The 22,228-nt window shown below is 41.4% G+C and overlaps 1 protein-coding gene across 1 annotated transcript; it reads left to right on the top strand.

The window, feature by feature from the left end:
* The first annotated feature begins 2,140 nt into the window (after positions 1 to 2,140).
* Positions 2,141 to 21,177, top strand: ercc6 (excision repair cross-complementation group 6). The gene is made up of 22 exons (XM_020642960.3): positions 2,141 to 2,200; positions 2,901 to 3,088; positions 3,208 to 3,433; positions 4,169 to 4,289; positions 4,379 to 4,493; positions 5,643 to 6,372; positions 7,726 to 7,857; positions 8,467 to 8,625; positions 9,686 to 9,821; positions 10,083 to 10,253; positions 10,477 to 10,653; positions 13,232 to 13,348; positions 13,795 to 13,890; positions 14,904 to 15,122; positions 15,519 to 15,629; positions 16,387 to 16,506; positions 16,690 to 16,784; positions 17,270 to 17,415; positions 17,535 to 18,107; positions 19,347 to 19,515; positions 19,608 to 19,686; positions 19,774 to 21,177. The coding sequence occupies exons 2-22, from the start codon at positions 2,908 to 2,910 to the stop codon at positions 20,221 to 20,223; spliced, it is 4,323 nt and encodes a 1,440-aa protein (XP_020498616.2). The 5' UTR covers positions 2,141 to 2,200; positions 2,901 to 2,907; the 3' UTR covers positions 20,224 to 21,177.
* The last annotated feature ends 1,051 nt before the right edge of the window (positions 21,178 to 22,228 follow it).

Genomic DNA, 22,228 nt, shown 5'->3' with positions numbered 1-22,228 from the left:
AAACCCTATTTTAATGTTTTACATTTGAACACTGTGTTACACAAATCTATGCATGCTGTAATCATATTTAATCCACCTACCTCAAATATAAAACAACTAATTACTTTTTTACATTGCACATGCAGAAGGAAATTGTGTTTGGGTGAGATGAGCAGAATAACTTTTGATAAAACAAATAAATGATATAACTACATGAAGGAGATTGAATTACTGAAATATATTTCACTAAATGTGCAATGCATTCACATTTAACTCAATAAATTACTCATGAACAAATCAAATACATTTTAAAAGTAGGCTGGGGGTGACGGTGGACTAGTGGGTGGTGCGCGCCTGTGTGCAGGGACATTAGGCCTCCGGACATTAGGCCCCGTGTTTGAATCCGACCTGAGGCTCCTTTCCCTTATGTCATTCCCAACTCTCTCTCTCTCTACCCTTATTTCTGACTCTATCCACGGTCCTGTATCTATTACAGGCATAACAAGCCAAACAATTAAAACGTGGGGGAAAAGTAGGCTTAACAGTTGCAAACCATCATTATCACAATTAAAGTCATCACAAAAAGCATCTGTGGATTTATGTAATATTTCTTCTTGGAGCAAGAACAACTATAGCATTGGCTTTGGGCAAATATTTTATGGCAAATCTGATTTATTTTATATTACCATGGCAACAAAAATACACAACTCAATGTGAATCTCACCAACAGAATCATAGCTAACATTAAGCAACATTAAGATAGGCTATGTGGTTTATTGTCAGCTGACTAGCACAAACTCATTGTTTATCACCAGATCAATACGACACAAAAGAAACTTTATTTTAGAAAAGGTTAGAAATAAATTATGCTTATGTTGTCCCGAGCGCATCTCTTTACGTCTAAATACGGATGTATGATTGTACACATTCTTGAACGTAGTGACGACAAAGTTCAACGATCAGCGTCACATGCGTCATCACGTCGTCACAAAAATTAATGAGAGGGCCCAGCCTAAAAAAAAAGGTTTAATACATTTCTATTAAATAATGTAAACTACAGTCATGCTAAACCCTAAAGTGAAGTTTAATCAAGTCAAAATCAACCAACATGATTTTTTGTTTGTTTTTATTTATACATTTAGCGCATTTTCTGTGTATGCCCTCATATTATCATAGACTGTAAATATTAAGTAGGCTATATTATGCGTATTTGGTGTGAATTGTCATACCTTAGGCTCTTAGGCTCCTCAAGATCGTTGGTTGACGGCCTGCCAGAACCAACGCCCCCCCCCCACCGAATTGTTGATGGACGGCTTGACCCCCCCCCCCCCCACCCCCTTGCTCCCTATCCCTCTTCCTGCATCTTATCCCATCTCTCCCCCTATCCCCTTCCAAGCCCGGCACAGTCTAGGCCTGTGAAGGCTGTTTCGTCGAAGATTTCTGCCTTTTAATAAGGCAGTTTTTTCTTACCACTGTAACTTTTTCTGCTTTGCTAAAGTGCTCATGATGGATAGGCCGGGTCTTTGTAACATAACAATGAGTAAGGTCTTTTACTTGCTTTTTGTAACATAACAAAGAGTAAGGTATTTTACCTGCTTTTTGTAAAGTGTCTCGAGACAACACTTGTTATGAGTTGACGCTATACAAATAAAAATTGATTGATTGACCTTAAGGCTTGCTCTTATGAGCTGTAGGCCTATGTTTTATTCATATATTAATGTTACCTTTTCGAACATCTGCATGTTTTTAATTTACTTAGAGCCATTTTCAAATACATACGCATGTGTGTGCATACAATTATTCCTGTAGAACCGGAGTCAATTAATTATTTTATAATTATAATTATAATAATAATTGACATTTCATACTGTGCAATATTTATTTTATATTTCTGCAATATCTATTTACATTCTGTTATGCTACTACCTGTAAATAACTCCTTCCATACATTGCCCATCTTACCTGAAAGAGAGTTCCTTCTTCTTTTGTTGTTTTTAGCTGTGGATGCTTGTATGTGAGTGCACTTTAAGGTGAAGCCAAATAATTTCCTTGTACAATTGCATAATGACAATAAAGACATTCTATTCTATTCTATTTGAAATACTTGCACGCTTGTTTCTCCAGCAGAATCTGGCAACCCTGCTCTGATCCTCCTCTGACACCGGAAGTGAGGAAGTTTTGACACAAGCCCGACCGGTGATGTTGTGTAACTGCACGTTTTGTAAGTAATATCGTTCATTGTCGCTTCGACACTTGTTTAAATGACCATAATATCACCCTGAATAAAGTGGTAGCCCAGTAACGTTAGCTTACTTCTAAATGAATGTATGTGTTGGTGATTTAAAGATGAAGGAACCCGAAACAGCTGATGATGTTAGGCTAACGATTAGCTTAGCTTCTAGCCCAGACACGTAAACAATGGACGGCTGTGATATGTTTATAACTCGAGTTTATATTATGTGAAGTATAATGGGCTGATAATGCTGGTAGAAGAGATATTTTAATGATTTAATGAGATGATAATTACCTTTAAGCCTGTAAAACATTTAATCTGAAAGAAACCACTTGTTTTTATTTTTAACATTTATTTATTTGTGCAGAAGAAATAAGAATTAAATTAGACAGAATAAAATGTACATATAAAACACACAGGGTGGAGTAAAGAAACCCCCTCAGGGCTTAAACATTTAAATCAAAACATCTGCAAAGTCTTATCACAACATAAACAAATGTAGGTATTCATATAAAGCAGGAAGAGAACACAAATTACAGTCAATAATTGTTATATACTGAATTATATTGAATTAAAATACTGTTGTATGCGGTTAAAACACATGTTTAAGATCACTTGTTAGTGTCAACTATGTAACACAGTTATGATGCATGTCTTAAAACTATATTAACTCAGTGACTGTTTGCAGCATCAACATGCCTGTAGAGGGTTCAGAGGACCAGGTGTCCTCGTCTCTCTCCAGCCCCGTCAGTGCTGCTCACACCCCGGGAGGGACCGAGGAGGATGGGGCAGTCTGCTCTTTCCCGGAAAACAGCCAGGGCTCTGAGGCTTCTGCAGCTTACCCTGCCAACACTGGACCTGATGAGGGCAACAGCGGTGAGTTTTGTACCATAAAAGAGTTTAAATGAACATCATGAATAGCTCTGACCTCATGCAAAGATCATCTCTTCTCCATCTTACGCTTCTGTGTACTTTGTTTTGTCAACGCGGTGCAGGTAAGAGGTCTGGAGCCTTGCTGCAGATCGACCGGCAGCGTATCCAAGCAGCGTCGGCCAGTTCTGGGGCCGATGAACTCCAGGGTCTTGGTGTGGCTGTGTACGACCAGGATGTCCTCGAGCAAGGTGTCATGCAGCAGGTGGACGAGGCGATCCACGAGGCTAACCAGGCGGCTGCTAAAGCGGAGGCTGAGAAGGAATATCAGTCAGTTCTGGATGATGTCAGGTAAAGCACAAAACTTCAGAGTTTTTCTATTCGACGACATAGGTGGTCCGATTAGTCTTTATGTTTTATACTCATAGAAGTATTGTAAAACATCATTTATTAATGTGCTTTATGAAAATTGTGGTTGCACTTAAGATTTGTTTCTATAACCTTGAAATTAAAGGACATTAAATTTAGTTTAAATTCTTACATATCATAAGTGCAGTAGCATGTGTGGACTAATTTTAATCACACAAAAGGGTCTCTTTCCTGTTATTAAAAGTAGGAACTGTAAACTTATCACAAAGTAAGGTTTAGGGTAGCTAAGATATATATATTTTTTTACAGTAGCATTATTCAGACTGCCGTTTCAAGCCGAGATATTTACGCTCCTGTGATGTTTCGTCTTCATTCTGAATGTCATTGAGGTGTTATTGGGGGGGTGAAGTGATCCCTCCTCTGTACCGTCTTTGGAGGTAGTAACAGAGGCGTTTCAGAGGCAAGGCTGTTTCAGCGGAGCCAGCAGGGGAGTGCAGCACTGCGTATGTGTGCATGTCTGTCTGTGTGTTTATGTTGTGCAGTGCTTATGCAATTCTGAAACACAATGGGAATTCACAGACTGGGACACCAAGATTACGCTGTCGCAGGATAAATATAAACGTACAAAGATGTGGTGACGCCTGAGCTAAGTGACGGCACTTTTGCAACTTTGGAATGGCTGATTAAACTTACTGACCGCCCTCCTGTGTCTTTCAGGTCTGTAACTCTGTCACTGAGACAAATCAACAAGATCATCGAGCAACTTTCTCCTTATGCTGCCTCCAGCAAAGATATCAGTCGGAAGATTGAGTCTGTTAAACGACAGAAAGAAAATAAGGTAAAAGTCAGTTATACAGACATGACAGTTTGTCAATAATGTAAGATTTCTTATGACTCTGATGACGATGAAAACACGTCTTCATTCAGGAGAAACAGCTAAAGAAAGTCAGAGCCAAACAGAAGAGACTTCAGGCCATTCTGGGAGGAGAAGACGCCCAAAGAGTAGAAGCTGAGCTCTTGGCTGAGGATGAAGAAGAGGAAGGTAAGCCATCTTTGATTTACACATTTGATATCATTTTAAGATATGGACCACCTGTTAATGGGGAGATTCGGACTGAATGAGATAAGGTGGGAATGTCCTGGAAAAAGCTTTTGATTTGAATATGTGAAACCCCAGTCGTCCTCAGCACTGCAAACGTCCATTTAAACAAAGCAGAACAAGAAACAATGAAAAACATCAATACCCTTTGTAGTCATGGTTACCAAAACGGCTAATCTGTGGCATAACTCCTCGAATTAACAGTTGACTTCAAGCAGAGACTTAATACTGAGTGGTTAAATGAAGACTTCACGCTGCATTGATGGCTCTTGTTCTGGAATATAAAGATGTTCATACAGTGTATGACGAAGTGACACACCCACAACATATTGGTCAAAGGTTGTTTAGAGATGTTTACTGTAATCAGAGAAATGTGATAAGTGTGTGTTTAACGATCACAGTAGAACTCTCTCCTAATATTTCCCTTGTGACAACTTTGTTCCATTCAGTGTTTTATTTCTAAAGTTTCCATGTTCACACTCAGCAATGTTTACTGGTTTTCAGCAGCCCTTCAGATTAGTTTGCTCCTGTGTGTTTGGTGTTTGACGTACAAACCAGTTAACCAGTTGTGTTCATTCATCATCACAACAGTTGTCATTTTAAATTTGGATATAAGATTTTGTCATATATCGAGTGCAGTGATGCATAGAAAAAGGAAATAATCATCACTGATGGTTGTGCTAATAGAGAATAGGGAAACAACATATTTCAAAGTTAAAACCTAATAAAGAGCAGTATGTTAAGTCTGTAGTACGGACCTTCACAGAGTTAAATGTACTGATTTCGGGTTCTCTTGTAAGGTTTACACTCTTTTTCTCTTTCAAATGTATCATGTGAATTATTGCAGCATGATACGTGTTCAATGCATCCTCTTCCAGAACAGGATAATAAAAAATAAAATAAAACATGCTTGCACAAATGCAATTTAATCTCCATATGCATGCAGAAAAAAAAGTGACAGCCTGTTAATCAGAACATTGCACCTTAGTGTTACTTATGGTCAGAACACTCCCTATTGTACTGATACTTGACAGTCCTGTATGTACCTCTGTGTGATGTGTGATGTGTGTTTGTGTGTTTGTGTTTCACCAGAAGCCGGCCCGTCTACACTGGGCAGCATGCTCATGCCCGTTCAAGAAACCGAATGGGAGGAGCTTATCCGAAAAGGTCACATGACTCCTTTTGGCACGCGTATCCCGCAGAAGGAAGTTAAAAAGGAGCCTCGAAAAGTGATGCTTGCGGAGAACTCGGCCTTTGACCAGTACTTGACGGACCAGGCCAAGATGGCCACCGAGAGGAAGAAAGTTCCTGTTTTAAAGAAGAGAAGGAAGAGCTCAGGACTCAGCCCTGATGGGGATCACAGGGGCAAAACCAAAACAACTACCGGTGTCTCCTCTTCTAAGGATAAAAAAATGAGAAAGCGCATTCAAAAGCTTCAGATAACTGCTCTGAAGGCTCATCCCAAAGCTCGGCCTAAGGTTGAGCCACAGCTCCCTAAACCGAAGAGGAAGCGTCGCATCGAGGGAGAGGAGACTGACAGCGAGGGGTCCGAGTACCTGCCCAGTGATGAATACATAGATCCTGACCGAGAGGAGAGAGACGCCATGGAGGAGGGCTTTGGGGAGGATGATGAAGAAGAGTACGAGTTGAAACCATACAAGAGGAAAACTGAACGCAAAGGGAGGAAGAAAGTAAAGAAGAAAGAAGAGAGTGAGGAAGAATACTGCCCTGAGAGTGAGGAAGAAAAGGAGGATGGCAAGAGTAAAAACAACAAGAAATGCAAAGATGATGGAGATGTGGAGTACTACAGACAACGAATAAGGTATGGACTTGTACTTGCTGCTATAAACTTTTAAATATTTGTTATTTTCCCCCTGAAAGTCTGTCATGTGTTATCAGTTTGTCAGCAATGGATTTGGGTCTCAAAGTTGTGCTTGTGATGTAGAGGTGCAAAAAAGTTTTCTTCTTCTAAAGAGAACATATACATCCGGGCCTGTTTATGACGAGCTCAACAAACACCACATTGACTCTTTCACTTTGCATCACATTTGCAATGGCAGCGGTGCAAATGTGCTATTGTTATTCCCTTTAGTTAAGGAGAAAAGCAGTTTGTTTCTGCTGGCTCCGTAGTGCAGAAGGAGAGTTAATCCCAGATGAGATTGGCAGCTGTTTCTTGACTAAGCAAATTCACTCCCTGCTCTTCTTCTCTCTGCTCTCACACTGGCCTAATTATCCTCCTGCACATGGTTTTATACACTCACTCACTCACTCACTCACTCACTCTAATGCTCAAATTAATGGAAGAGCAGCCCTAATGAGATTTCATATTTATAGCTGCCAAATAAATTGTGTTGGCATGTGTCCTTTTTCTCCACTGCAGTGATTGAATGTCAATTCAACAGCATAGACACGGCATGGATGGTGAGGCTAGCTTATATGAGGAATGATATTATTAGAGCAGGCTGTATTTGTAGTAAGGTGGGGGGTGGGGCCGGGACAGAAAAGTGTAATTAACTGAACCAATGCTTAGTCTTGACTTAATTAGAGAGTGTGGTCTCGCAGGCCCAGCTAAAGGACCAGTTTCATGGCAGGGTGACAGGACCAGGCCCAAATGAAGATGGATTCTTATCCCCTCCACCTCACACCTTTCTGGGGAACTCGCACTACTAATTGTCTGTATCAATCTTCATTTGCTGCGCGACGACTGTGCCTCTAACTGCCCTCTCTCCTGCACCATTAAAACTCTTCTCTTTACATTTCCCTTTTTGCGCACGATGTTCCACCGCTCGGGGGAAATACCCACAATTCCAACGTTTTCTATCCGTTCACCTGTGTAGGCGAGTCTTAAAAACAAGTCACTGACAAGATGAGAAAACGTTACATCTGTCCATCCATTCTTCACGCCTGCTTACCCCGTTTAAGGATGCGTTTAGCTCGGTCTGTCCCAAATTATCTGGGGGATACACCTTGAACAGGTCACAAGTTCACTAGTCATATAACCCTGGGCTCTGCTTGACAATATTTTCACCTTTCAATGATGAGGCCGGCCTCTCTCACTTCTTCCTCAGTGAGTCACTAAGGTCTGAACTCACCAAGATCTCTAGTGAAACGGAGAGACTGTTGTTGCCACCAGATGGGCTCGGGCTTCACTAGTGTGCGCTTGTTATCTCTGCAGGAGATGGAGGCGACAGCGTCTCATAGATAGGGAGTCGAAGAGAGAAAGAGGGGAGGAGCTCTCCGATGACAGCGATGAAGAGTTCGACGAAGGCTTCAAAGTGCCAGGTTTCCTGTGGAAAAAACTTTTCAAGTAAGTTTCATGTGAAAAAATTGCGTCCCAAATAGTTCAAATGTAAAGTAAGGTAGTGATGCCATCACAGATGTTAAAAGATTAGTGCATGTAACGGTGTGTCTTGGTCTGTGACACACCCACGTCTAATACCAACCTTTATCTTGAAACTGTCATGATTGATCAATGATTAGTGGATAAACACCATACACTTGATGATGTAACTGCTACTATAGGTCAGTATTGTTTAGTAACTCATTTTGACAGCCTGTTGTCGTATTTCATAAATAAAGGTTTGCATAGTTAACATCTGACTGAGCTAGTGTCTGATTCAACTTTTGTTATTGTATTTGGCTATGGTTGTTTTCCTCAAAGACCATGTTTTTCATAGTTTAGCACAAACTATTAGATTTGTGCATCATTTTTAATCATTACAAACCCATTGTCCTCATGAAAATGTTCTTTCCACATGATTCCTCGAGGTTTGCTTATTTGCTCTAACTCTTACTAAATCAGATCTCTGCTCAGATACAATTTCATCACCGGACACGTCTTTCTTTTCTGTGCATTATTAATAATTGCGTTCATACTCAGATGTTCACTATACCTGTATGTGTGTCACACTGTCAGGTACCAGCAGACAGGTGTGCGCTGGATGTGGGAACTCCACTGTCAGCAGGCCGGCGGCATCCTGGGAGACGAGATGGGGCTGGGTAAAACCATCCAGGTCATCTGCTTTCTCGCTGGTCTGAGCTACAGCAAACTGAGGACTAGAGGGTCCAACTACAGGTACACACACACCGAACACACACACGCACACACACACACACACACCGAACACACACACACATACACACACAAACAAACTGTGGCCAGAGACTGTGTGTCTGTATGGTATGAATATTTGATTAGGGGGATTTCTGCTTGAGAGTGTTCATCTGAATTATTAAACATGTTTCAATTATCCGACTCTTCACTTTCTTACTGCAGACATCAGAGAAAACACTGACACTCTGTTTGTGTGGTGTGTGTGTGTGTGTGTTTGTGTGTGTGTGTGTGTGTGTGTGAGAGTGAGTGTGTGAGAGAGAAAGGGGGAGATGGAGAGTGTCTGTTAGAGTAGAGTGTCTTTACATACCCTTAAAATGAATTTTGGACTCATGAAGTGTGTGTGTGTGTGTGGGGGGGAGGTGGGTGGAGCAGGGGAAGGGCAACAAATCAACCAGGGTAAACATGCCACTGTGGTGTTGATAATCTGGTTTTTACTGCACAAACGACACTCGTGCATTTAGGAGGCGGAGCTTCCCTGCTGGTCAATACTCTGTCTGCTATGGACGCCCACAAATTGATTGCTTTTAAACTCAATTATGGCCAAGTATCAATAGCTTCCACCGGGCAGGGGTTCATACCAGCCCATTAGTGTGTCATTGTGTGTGTGTGTGTGTGTGTGTGTGTGTGTGTGTGTGTGTTTGATGAAGCTCTTGTAAATCTTCACATAGCAAGAGTTCGTACACCTTGTTTGATTCATAAGTTAGAGGCAGAGAGAGATTGTAGCACTGGAGGTGGGCTTTGTAGTAAGATCATTCTGCTGTATTATTATACCTGAACTCTTGGTTTCCTATCTTTCTCTTGTGCCTGAATGCATCACAAATTCTGCATGCAAGCTCAACACATTTTCCTTTTCATGTTTTGGGAAAAACTCATTCCTGTACCTTGGTATAGAAATGATGACTGTAATTTTGCTGTAAAATTTGCTGAGGTTATCTGAAGTTTTATGAACCCCAGCTCCCCCGTTGCCCATCTCAACGGCCGCTTGGACATTAAATATTCTATACTGTGTGTTTGCTTTAAGGTATGTTGGTCTGGGTCCGACGGTCATCGTGTGCCCTGCTACAGTCATGCACCAGTGGGTAAAAGAGTTCCACACCTGGTGGCCTCCTTTCAGAGTCGCCGTTCTACATGAAACCGGCTCATTCACCAGCAACAAGGTAATTGTTTCTTGTTGTGTGTTCAATTTTCATATTCATAATTCAGTTGGAAAGTTTTCTACTGGGCCCCTTTTTCCTCTAGGGGGCACTAGAGGTCTGTTTATGCAGCATTATCTCCTAACCTTCTCCCCTCTTCCCCTCTCCCCTCAAACCACATTAAAGTAGATGCCCTACTTCCACACTCAAGCTTCCAGACATGGTTAGAAATTGCAATGATGACAACCTGTTTTTTTTTTCTTCTTCTTTCTTTCTCTGATGCAGGAAAAGCTTATACCAGAAATAGCAGCATGTCATGGTATCCTGATAACTTCATATTCGGCTGTGAGGAATATGCAAGAGAGCTTGCAGCGCTACGATTGGCACTACATTATTCTGGATGAAGGCCATAAGATCAGGAATCCAAATGCTGGAGTCACCACCGCCTGCAAACAGGTAACGTTTCAGAAACATTCAGAAACATGCATATTTAAACACCCTAAGAAATTGTAATATAGTGCTATATTTTGATTTATTTTTTGCTTATGACTACATTTAAACTGGAGTTGAAAAATGAATCCATGCCTTTAATTTTCTCTGAATCGTCTCAATTCGTCCTTCAGCAGCACACGCTTGATCTTCAGTAATATAATATCTACTTTCTCCTTCCTCTCTGTAGTTTCGGACTCCGCACAGGTTCATCCTGTCAGGCTCTCCCATGCAAAACAATTTGAAGGAGCTGTGGTCTCTGTTTGACTTTGTCTTCCCCGGTAAACTGGGGGCGTTACCCGTCTTCATGGAGCAGTTCTCTGTGCCGATCACCATGGGAGGATACAGCAATGCCTCACCTGTACAGGTACTAAAACACACACACACACACACACACACACACACACACACACACACACACACACACACACACACACAAATGTACAATGAGGATGTGTCTGCGTGGCTCAACTGATAAAGTCATTATAACAGCGGCCCAAGTTTCATCCCCACCCTGGGCCCTGTGCTGCATGTCGCCCCATTTTTTCACACCTGGTTTCTCTCTTCATCTGTCCTCTCATCACAAACAAAATTACCAGAAGAAATTAATGATCAAAAGATCTATTTTTAGATTCTGCTGCTGAAGTTCTTCTTGTTTTTGAGCTTCAAGTGTTTAATAAGAACAAATTTCAAAAAGCATGACACCTCAATTGGGACGGTTCACACATTTGAAGAAGCTGAAATCAGGTGTAAAGACAGACCATTAGGATGTCATAGAGCATTATCTATATTTGATTTTAAACCTTTTTTAAAGTGGTAAAGTTGTTCGAGTAAAACATTGACTGGTACCTTCAAATAAAATGGGTAAAAGGCCAAACAAGCTTATTTCACTTTAACTCATATTTATTTATAAATAAAGAATTTTTCTTACGAACATGTAGCCCAAAATGCTTCACTAAACAAGATCAACACAGAAAAGACAAAAATTTAAACATAATCACTGCAACAAATTCAAATTAAATCAAAGTCCATAAATGTAAACAAAAAATACACACACACATACACACACACACATTAAAACAGTTAATTAAGAGTCACAATGACTGATAAACGAGGGCATTCATAGAGGAGCCACCCTAAGTAAAATCCTGATATTCATATTATTATCATCCTGATAGTTTGAAGACTTCTCTGTAAAAGTATCCACAAAGGGGAAGTTTCTCTAATCCTCGGGCAGGCTGTCTTAAAGACACGGTCCCACAGCGGATAAAAGCAAGCTCCCTGTTGGAGAGTCGTCTCAATTGTGGCAGGACACGGCAAACTTTCGTCAAATAGAATTCCTTTTTCCAGCTACCCTATCAGTAATCTTGTAACGAATATCAATGAAGGACAAAATGTAAAATCACACACGCTAAATCGCACAATTTTGTAGAACCACATGGAAGCAAGTCAAGAGGAGAGCGATTGAAGCAAGATGGCCATTAAGTGCAGAGCAGGATAATGTAGGACCATGCAAAGGAACTTCAGTACATCCCCTGTGTGTGAGAGAGCGGGAGAGAGAGAGGGAGAGAGAGGGGGAACGAGAGAGAGGGAGAGGCTAAAGTGGAGAGCCAGTGAGCTAAATTGTAGCCCTTTGTCATTAGTGTTCAGTCGTTAATAATCCACTGACTGTATGGATTTAATTATTTAAGCCGGCTATTGATGCTTCTTCCGTTGTCGATAATAAAAACCTTTACTAATTATTAATGTTATTAAATGGTCAGAGAGGGCTAAGCTCTGCTGCCTTATCCTCTTCTCGAAATTGTCAGAGCAGCAAAGCGGGTCCTCGACGGATGTTCATGTACGTACAACCAGATTTACGTTAAAAAAAAAAAAAATGTATGCGAGTTGGGTGGGGCTGGATGAGCTTATCACTGTGGGATCCATTACTAACCCCCGCGTGAATCCACTCAGCAGCTTGTGCAGAGATCACCGGATCATCTGCCGTCCTTCCTCCTCTTCTGCTTTTTCCACTCTTGACCTCTTTTGTGCCCTAAATCCCAACACGTTATTGCCCCCTCCGGCACTGCAAGAGTGTGTCTTTGATCCCTCTGTGGACCCCCGGTGAGTTAATGTTTAAAGGGCTAACTGGCCTTTAGCACTGAGTCTGGATGAGGTGTAGCAGGACATTTGCAGCAGGGTGGGAGTGGACGTTTCTCTGTATCTTCTTCTCTGTGTCCAATGGCCAGCTTGTTGTACTGATGAAAGAGGAGGGCTTTGTCCCCCCCGAGACCAACAGCACTCTGATCAATGTTTAATGGCTTGTACTTCTGAGAGGGACAGCAACAAGAGGGAGGTGATGAGAGGAGGCGTAAGAGGGGAGAATCATGCCTCAGGAAACATCAACAATGAAAGGTGCGAGTCATTGACTGTATAAAATGACAGAAAAGGCAAATCTCCACCTCCTCCTGCTGTACAAAAAAATAAAAGCTAAAATACCCAACAAAACAGGAAGTGAGAGTCGCAGCAAGAACAAGCTGGTGGAGCTCTGCTATTGACGTTCTGCCCCTTTCCGCTAACCAAAACACACATTTAACTGTCGGATAAAACACAAAAGATCCCTCAGGTCTTAGATTTGGTGTCAGTCTGAAGCAGACACTCAAAGTTACTGACAGTGGAGTGAGTCCTGTATACTCTTTTTTTTGTTTAGCGTCAAATAACTAATCAAAAATAAACCTATGAAAAAAAATGACCAGTTGGATATAGATCAGCATGTTTTTGAATGTTAACATGTTAACATGGAGGAGGTGGAGCTTGTGACTCATACCGCAGCCGGTCACTAGGAGGAGCTTCCCTTTTGGCTTCCCTTCTGGGAGCTGTCATGTCATCTAACTCTCGAATCAGTTGTTGGTGACATGCTGTCTTGAATGTTGTTTGTTTAACTTTTGTTTGTTTGTTTTTTTAAGGTCCAGACTGCGTTTAAGTGCGCGAGCGTGCTGAGGGACACCATAAATCCTTACCTGCTCCGGAGAATGAAAGCAGACGTCAAAGCCAACCTCTCCTTACCTGACAAAAACGAGCAGGTATTCATCACTCTCGACAACATTTTGACCCTGTCGTGTCCGCGTATCGATCCGCCACTCTCTCTCTTAACTGGGGAGGTGTTTATCTGATTGTATGTGACTGCATGTGCCACGTCTAAGGACTATTTGATGAATGTGCTCGGCCCTTTGTCAGGTGAAGCCAGCTAATAAAGTCCCGGTAAAGTAAAAGGAGCAGGTATTCATTAAGGTGGCCGGTCCCTGGTCTGTCCTCGCGGCTGACGCTGGTTGACTCCTCAGTCCACTTCAGCTCATTAAGTGAATCCCTCAGGACGGCAGTGGCTCCAAAAAACACACCGCTTTCCCTCTAATTTCTCTCCTCACACTCTGCACTTCATCAAAGGGCTTTAAAGTGGATGTTCCCTGCTCATTACACACTCTCTTACACCGCCCTGTGTGTGTGTGTGTGTGTGTGTGTGTGTGTGTAGGTTCTGTTTTGTAGATTAACAGAGGATCAGAGGCAGGTGTATCAGAGTTTCCTGGATTCCAAAGAGGTCTACCAGATCCTAAACGGGGACATGATGGTAAGCCTTTATTTCATAGTTAAGAAAACTGATTGTTTGATTTATTGCTCTTCCATTTGTTCTCTTTGCGTTGACACATGCTGCGTTACAAAGACGTGGAGAGCAAAAAAAAAAAAAAACTCTCCATCAAGGAGAAGACTTCCAGGAACAAGACTTTCCTTATTCATTATTTAACCTCTTAACTGATGAATAGCAGTTCACTTCTCTGCTCTCAGGCCTTTGTGTGTGTTCTTTTAAGCACTCTTGTACGCTTACAGAACAACACCTTGATGTAGCATCAGTGGAATTACATTTCTTTTTTTCCCCATGTACATTTTTTAAAAACGCCTTACAGCTTGACTTCAGGTGCTGTCTTTAAGGAAGCTGTGCAGTTGTTCTTCTCACATTAGCCAGACCCAGGAGAGAGAGACTCCACCATTTATCACCACTGACCAAATGGACGTGGTTGGAGAGCCAGGGGTGACCACAGCAGATTGCACACACACACACACATGCACACACACACACTCTTCTAGACATATGCAGTGGTCACTCTCAGTCCATTAACCACCATTACTAATGCAGTGGCCGTTGGGCCTTCATCAAGAAACACAGCCTTTATTGTCTGTAAATAAATTATGTACCTCATTCCTGTAGACTAAAGTAAATGTGTTTATTTGTTTAAAGGTAAAATAATGCAGCAAAATGTAAAAACTTTATACTACTGTTGTCACCGGTAATCATTTCTTGTTTTTGAAAGCAACTTCCTGTTTATTCAAACATACAGAGAGGAGTTTTCAGACGGTTATGAAAGCGACTCTGATGCCTCGATATGAGCCAGCAAACAAGACCATCAGCTGGAGAAAGACGAGTTCTTTATAGCTCTGTCACAGCTACTAACGGGGTTTCTCAGTGAAAGGAAGATAAGAGTTAAAAGAATGCAGGATGATATTTTTATTTCGGAGCTGCCTCAATCGACAAAAAATAAAAGTTTCTCTCACTTTTGTTTCTTTTCCCTGTTTGGTGCTGTTTAGGTATTCTCCGGTTTGATAGCGCTGAGAAAGATCTGTAACCACCCGGACCTTTTCTCTGGGGGACCCCGCATGTTGAGGGGAATCCCAGAGGACCAGCTGACCGAGGAGGAACACTTCGGCTACTGGAAACGCTCGGGAAAGCTGATGGTGGTGGAGTCACTGCTGCGTCTCTGGTTCAAACAGGGCCACAGAGTCCTGCTCTTCACTCAGTCCAGACAGGTGAGGAACAGGCGGCTCCGGCTGTCCGATAACTTTTCTAATTAATCGTCATGACCACATGTATGTGTCTGCATTTGTTGTTGTTGTTGTTGTGTGCTTACAACCCCTCTGCTCCCTAAATGTGTGTATGAGAGCAACAAGGGGAGAGAGTGTGTTTGCGTGTGTGCTTTTGAGAGGGAGGCCCCAGCTGTTGCAGTCAATACCAATGAGATTATACCTCAGAGGGAACCTGAGACCCTCCCTGTCGGTATCTCTGTCCATGTAATATTAATCTGCTCTAATCCTTTTAGAGATAATCCAAACGTCAGCCTCTCCTTTCCTCTCTCTGTCTCTGTTTCTCTCCCGGTCTTCCTCTTCTTGCTCACTGGCTGCCGTTTATTGTTTCCTCCTCTCCAGATGTTGGAAATCTTGGAGGTTTTTGTGAGGGAGAATAGCTACACGTACCTGAAAATGGACGGCACCACCCCTATAGCTACCCGACAGCCCCTCATCGCTCGCTACAACGAGGTAAGGATTAGGCCTCCCTAATGGCTCTGAGTGTTTCCCTGGAAAATCCCGTCCTGAGGGACAGAAGGCTTCAGTGGAGATCTGCACACCCCGAGGTGGAAACACTAATTGATGACAATCTGTTGTTCAAACTGGATGTAACTCAAGTGTCTTTTATTGAAATACAATAAGTGGAATATCAGTCTGTACTTAAAAAAGTGCAAATTTAGAATTAAGGCAACATAGTGATAAAACCGTCTGAGCTTTTTCATTTCTACTTTTAGGATGTAATGTGACTTTAAGTTTTATCCACTTTGTCATTTGTCATGGTTAGGGGTTGTCACGATGCAGGAATTTAAACTTGAATATGATATTATTCAAATCAAATAATATGGATACCTGCTTTATTCCACAGTCCTATGAACCTGATATCGGGTCATTTCCTGTTTTTGATTCCCAACAAGTCGGTTGGTAACCAAAACATTGCAAACATATTTGTGCAAATATGACAGTAGTCTCTTTCTTTCATTAGCAGCAGCTTTTGGGGAAGATGATGACCTATTTTAATTTTAATTTTAATTTTAAAGGATTTCTTCTTCTCTGAAAGTCCGGTTTCAAGGATGCTACTTCATTCTCTTTAAAAAACAACATTTAATTTGAGTGTTGTAAATTGTTTCCTTTCCTTAACATGACATTCAAATGACCTGAGCTGATAATCAGAAAGAGAATAAAACCTCGGACATGGAGTTTGTCACTGACATTTTTTCCACGCCTACAGGACAAATCCATTTTTATCTTCTTGTTGACCACTAAAGTCGGAGGTCTGGGAGTCAATCTGACTGGAGCCAACAGAGTCATCCTCTACGACCCAGACTGGAACCCCAGCACGGACACACAGGTCAGACAGACACACACTCAGGATTCAAATAAAACATTTACTACATGCATTACTTGTCTGTTCATGTGATTTTTGTAGTTTATACATTTGAGCCTTCACAGTTAAACACCATAATTTCCTGCTTCTTAATAATCTCTCTAGTTATTTATTAAAATGTATTTGATTGTATTGTTTTGTATGTAGGCACGTGAGCGGGCGTGGAGGATCGGGCAGACGCAGCAGGTGACCATCTACAGACTTCTGACCGCCGGGACCATCGAGGAGAAAATCTATCACAGGTCTGTTTGATTTTTTTGTCTTTTTTTTTTTTTTTTTTTTTAACTCTTACCTAATTAAAAATAGTTTTAAATCATGTTCCACTTTCTTTTGTTCCGTCTCTTCCTCCTCTTTGTCTTCCCGTGGACTTCACATGTTCATGAGTATTGGTAATAACATGACTAATTGCTCACATCACTGCTGAGTTATTACGCGCACTAACCCCGTTCTCAGTAATTGAAAAGCTTTCCGGCTTTATTAAATGGCCAATCTAGGACTTCTAAACTGTTGCTCTGGTTGGTTTGGGTCTGTGATGTGCTTTCAAAAAGCAAGTTTAAAAAAAAACTGCAGGGATTCTATTTCGGTACCTACAGAAGAACGCTTAACTAATTTTCTCATCCATCAGCCGAACTACTCTGTGGTGACAGACGATCGGGGTTGCCAACTGAGGTGAAACAGCAAATTATGCACAATAATCTATTTCTGTGTTCTGTTTGTTTTATTTCAGGCAAATCTTTAAACAGTTTCTGACCAACCGGGTTCTGAAGGATCCCAAACAAAGACGCTTCTTCAAGTCTAACGATATCTATGAGCTCTTCACGCTGACTGACCCAGATGGAGCTCAGGGAACAGAGACCAGTGCCATATTTGCAGGTCAGTGGATGCTGCTTTTATTTGCCCCTTTTTTTTTTATCTTGTACCAGAGAAATATTTTATTTTCTAAATGTATGAAAATGTAAGTTTTTAAAGGTTGTGTTTTAAATCCCATACAGGTACTGGCTCTGATGTCAAAGCACCCAAGAAACCCGAGAGGCCGAGGTCCTCACACAATGTGAGACACGGCAGCTCCGGGCTTAAACACTCCTCAGCAGACCAGAATGAAGCTGGTTCAGACAGGAGACACTCCTCAGCAAACATTCCTGCTGTAAGAGATGGAAAAACATCTCCGTGCAGTCAAATCTCTCAGGGTAAATCCAATGACACGATGGACACCCAAAGCGGTACGGGTGTAGAACCACATCTTTCAGCAAATGCTCAACAAACAGGACAGAATAACTGTGACGCCGCCAAACACTCCAACACGCTGAGCTCTGAACAACACGGAGACTCTGCTCTAAGCAGCCCACAGAAACACAGAGAGAAGAGGAAGCACTGCGACTCCTCTGGCTCAGACAAACGCAAACATAAGAAGAGAAAACACTCCAAGGATGCTCGCTTTGAAGGCCACCGCATCTCTCACTTGGTAAAGAAAAGGAACTTTAATAAAGAGGTCGGTGAAGAGAACGAGGCCGACAACCCGAAGAAATCAGACGATTACGTCTTGGCAAAGCTCTTCAGGAAATCTGGTACGTTTTTTTTTTTTTTTTGTCAAACTAGGGTTGTGTGCTATATGCTATATGAAACATGTGTGCTATATAAAGACCATTTCCTAGAAGTTTCTTGGCTGGACAACTTGTCTATTACCAGGAAAGGGTGGGTGGGTATGTGTGTATCAGAACATGACCTAATGACCTGGCTAAAGTCATGAGTTAGATTACCATTGGTTTGTGCCTGTTACTGTCCAGATTGTGTATTTCTGTTATGATTCAACCTTTCAAACTACAACATTACAATCAGAATTTAAAACTTGGAAATGATACTAGTAAAAATGAAAAAATATCAATTCCAAGTCCTAAGCACCTGAGATGGTTTAATTTAATATTTGTAACTACCAATAATGTGTTGCCAACGTACTTGTGCATTTTAGACTGCTCTCTCTCTCTCCTTTGGTTATGTATGACTTAATGATATGAGATTTTTTTTAATTAAAGTATCTTTCTGATACTATCAGTCATGAAAATATTGTTCTTTAACGTCAAAATTATTTAAGTTTTAAAAAACATGACAACCTGGGAGTGCCAATGGTCTAGCGTTTATGTCGCTCGCCCCATGTACAGAGGCTATAGTCCTCGTCCCAGTGGTTGTGGGTTCAAGTCCGACCTCGGCACTTTACTGCGTGTCATCCCCTACTCTCACCTTTGAATAGTTACTGTCTCTCCTCAGCTGTCGTATCTAATATAAGAAAAAAGACCCCAAAAAAAATGTTTTTTTTTAAAAAAAGGACAATCTAAGTGCAAACCCTCTCAGACAAATTTCAGTTGTTAAGTTTCATGTTTCAAGAAGTAGAGGTGGGAAAAAGTCGATTTATGTTAAAATCGAGATTCTTCTCTTTTAAGATTTGAAATCTTTTAATAACTTCCAAAATTTGATTTTAATTTTTTTTATTTAAAAAAAACTATAATAATATTTTTTTAATAAAAAAAAAATATATTTTTTGGGCTAATCAGTCACTTCCTGCTAAGTGCTAAGGCTAGCTCTTTAACTCAGTAGAATGCCAAATGGAGGAGCAAGAAATTCAGTCAGTCAGATGACTGGAGTAAATCCTGAAGTTTGGACTCATTCATAAATAGACTTTGAACCCTTGGATCCATGAATACAGAATCATTTAGAATCAAATCATGACCCCAAGAACCGAAATCGAATCGTGAGACACCCAAAGATTCCCAGCCCTATCAGTAAGGTCTTGTGTTTATTGTTGTCTTCAGGTATCCACAGTGTGATGCAGCATGACGCCATCATAGAGTCCTCCAACCCTGACTACGTCCTGGTGGAGGCCGAAGCTAACAGGGTGGCCAAAGACGCCATGAGAGCACTAAAGGTTTCTCGCCAGAAGTGCAGGCTGCCGTTCAACAGACCCCCTCCTCCACCTGCAAGGTAAACACTCACACACTGGGGTTGTTTAAAGCATCACTCATCTATTTGTTTAAAACAAACATATCTCAGTTTTTCTTTGTTTTCTTTGTCAGGAAACGGTTTGGACAAAAGAAGAATTCTCTCCTGGTTGATAATTCAGTCAAATCCGTCTCTACATCAAGCAAATGCAAGGTAACTGAAGTGTTATTATCCAGTATAGTTAAGTCAGATATTTCTATTTGTTACCTGGTGTGGTATTTAATGTGCTCCTTTCTTTAGGATGCTGCTATTATAAAGAAGTCTGTTTCAAAGAAGCCAGGATCAGCAGCTCTTTTCAGCGGGGAGGCGGCAGAGAGCGAACCAAACTCCGCCCCGCTCTCCTCCTCCTCCCTGCTGGCCAAGATGAGAGTCCGTAACCACGTCAGCCTGCCCTCCAGCCAAAGAGATGAAGCGGGAGAAGAGGAGGAGACCGCCTCTGGAGCTGCAGGGCCGAGCTCCCCGGCTCCGCCCACAGAGCACGACGAGCTGCTGGTGGATCTGCGTAACTTTGTAGCCTTCCAGGCGACTGTGGACGGAGAGGCCACAACTAAGGAAGTGCTGGAGTATTTCAAACCGAGGCTGACCCAGAATCAGGCGCCGGTATTCAGAGAGCTGCTCAGGAGCATTTGTGACTTCCACAGGACTTCTGGTCAGGAGGGGATCTGGAGACTGAAGGAGGGCTTCCGCTGAGAGATGCGCAGACAAAAGAGGAGGAACAACTGAACTGTGACGCATATCTGAGGACTTGTATTCCATTAGACTGTAGTGCTCAGGCTAACAATAATTTACTTTTTACTTGTTTTTTGTAACTGTTTAACAAAAATACATCAGTCACTTTACATCCAAACAGATACTGTCATTTTACTTCAACCAATTTAACAAATATCTATTAATGGTAAAGGAAAGCCATGCTGCAGTTTACTGCCAACTCAAAGAACTGTCCGTTTTCCAGGTTACTCAGTCTTATAGAAAAAGTCTGTTTCAATCTTTTTTTTTTTTCTGCTTCCATGTTTGTTCTCCTTCAAGCATTTTGTCAGTTCTTCTATGTGTTGTCTGCATCCTGTTACACTTGAATTCACTTGATTTATTACTGTTCTACCCTGAAAAGGATTTACTGACATATACATGTTGTTGTTTTCCAATTGTGTCGACTTATAAGCTCACTGGAGAAGGCTGAGTAAAATACTTTTATAAAATGTGACGGGATGAAGTGTATCATTTTGTAAACATGACCTTATCACCACACGTTTTAGTGGATTTTGTAATAACTGACATTTCTTGAATTGTACGTACAAATATGACAACGGTTTGGCATTGTTTAGAGTTGTGTTTTAATGACCTACCTCCAGTTATTTGTGTTGAATCAGACAGAAGCTGAAGAGTTATTCAGCTGCCATGATTTAAAAGAAATAAAAAAAAAACTCTTGGTGCCGTTCTGTATGAATTCACCTCTGAAGGTTCTTTCATTTGCAGTCTAGAGAGTAAAGGAAGATGAGCTCAAATCAATTATAAAAAAAAAAGGTATTTGATTTTCCTGGTAATACAGTTCAGAGTGAAACATTAAAACTTTGGAGCCATTTTAACAGTTTGAAGTTAATGAACATATTTCCAATAATATTAAAGGAATTTAAGTGAATTGTCAAATGTTTCATATATCAGAATTGGTAATAATGTAAAGTCCCTGATTAGAGAGCCAGTGAGAGATGCTGAGCGAGGTCCTGAAATGTAAATAAGGATAGAGATCTTGTGACCCTGGACAGGATATGAAAAACTCGTTAAAATTTCTCGTTAAACTGTTTCTAACCAAAGTAGACGAGAGAATAATTTTACTCACACACTTAGTTATTTAAGCAATCATCAGAGGATGGAGAGGGAAGGCGCTGACAGGAAACACACACACACACACACACACACACACACACACACACACACACACACACACACACACACACACACACACACACACACACACACACACACACACACACACACACACAGGCCTGCTCTATTGTCAGAGTTGTCTAGACCAAATATTGGGATAAAGTTATCAACCGTTATTTGATTTCAATTTTCTCCACGCACCTCGCCGAGGTCATAATAACAACTTTATTTTCAGTGGTGCATAAATTAATTACGCGCATTTAATAACTAAAATATCATTATATTCCCCCTTTAATAACATAAACGCTGCACGCCAGGGAAACCCTTAATAGCGCGGGGCCCTGTAACTGGCCATTATCCGCCTGTAATGATATTACAGAACCAATTACGCGCCATTAGAAGGGATTTTCTGCACTTTATGTGGTTTAGTCCAATCCCGCACTCCTCTTCTAAATTTCAGCTGCTTCTCGAAGCCTCATTTTGCCTCCACCTCAGAGACGCATGGCGTCTGCGCTCTGCCGTCCCAGATGCGCTTTAAAACTAATTGAAAGGGTCCCGCAGCACATCATTTATCTGAGGAAGCGAAATAAATCGCAGGACCCCTTGCTGTGAACAAAATCAAAAATTTGGCCTTGTGAGTGTTCTACATGCGCAACCCCTTGTAAAGTGGACCTGCTAACACACCCTGACGAGCAATTAACCCACCCGACAGTCAATCTAAAACCCAAAAGCAGTCATCCTCCTTTTTTTAATATATGAAAGAACCAAATAAAAAGTGCAGCGGGTATGTGTGCATGTTTATGGTTAGGGAATT

Source organism: Labrus bergylta, chromosome 10, assembly GCF_963930695.1.
Source record: "Labrus bergylta chromosome 10, fLabBer1.1, whole genome shotgun sequence".
NCBI lineage: Eukaryota > Metazoa > Chordata > Actinopteri > Labriformes > Labridae > Labrus > Labrus bergylta.
The sequence above is the reverse complement of the archived record's forward strand: the minus strand, read 5'-3'. Positions and strand labels throughout refer to the sequence as shown.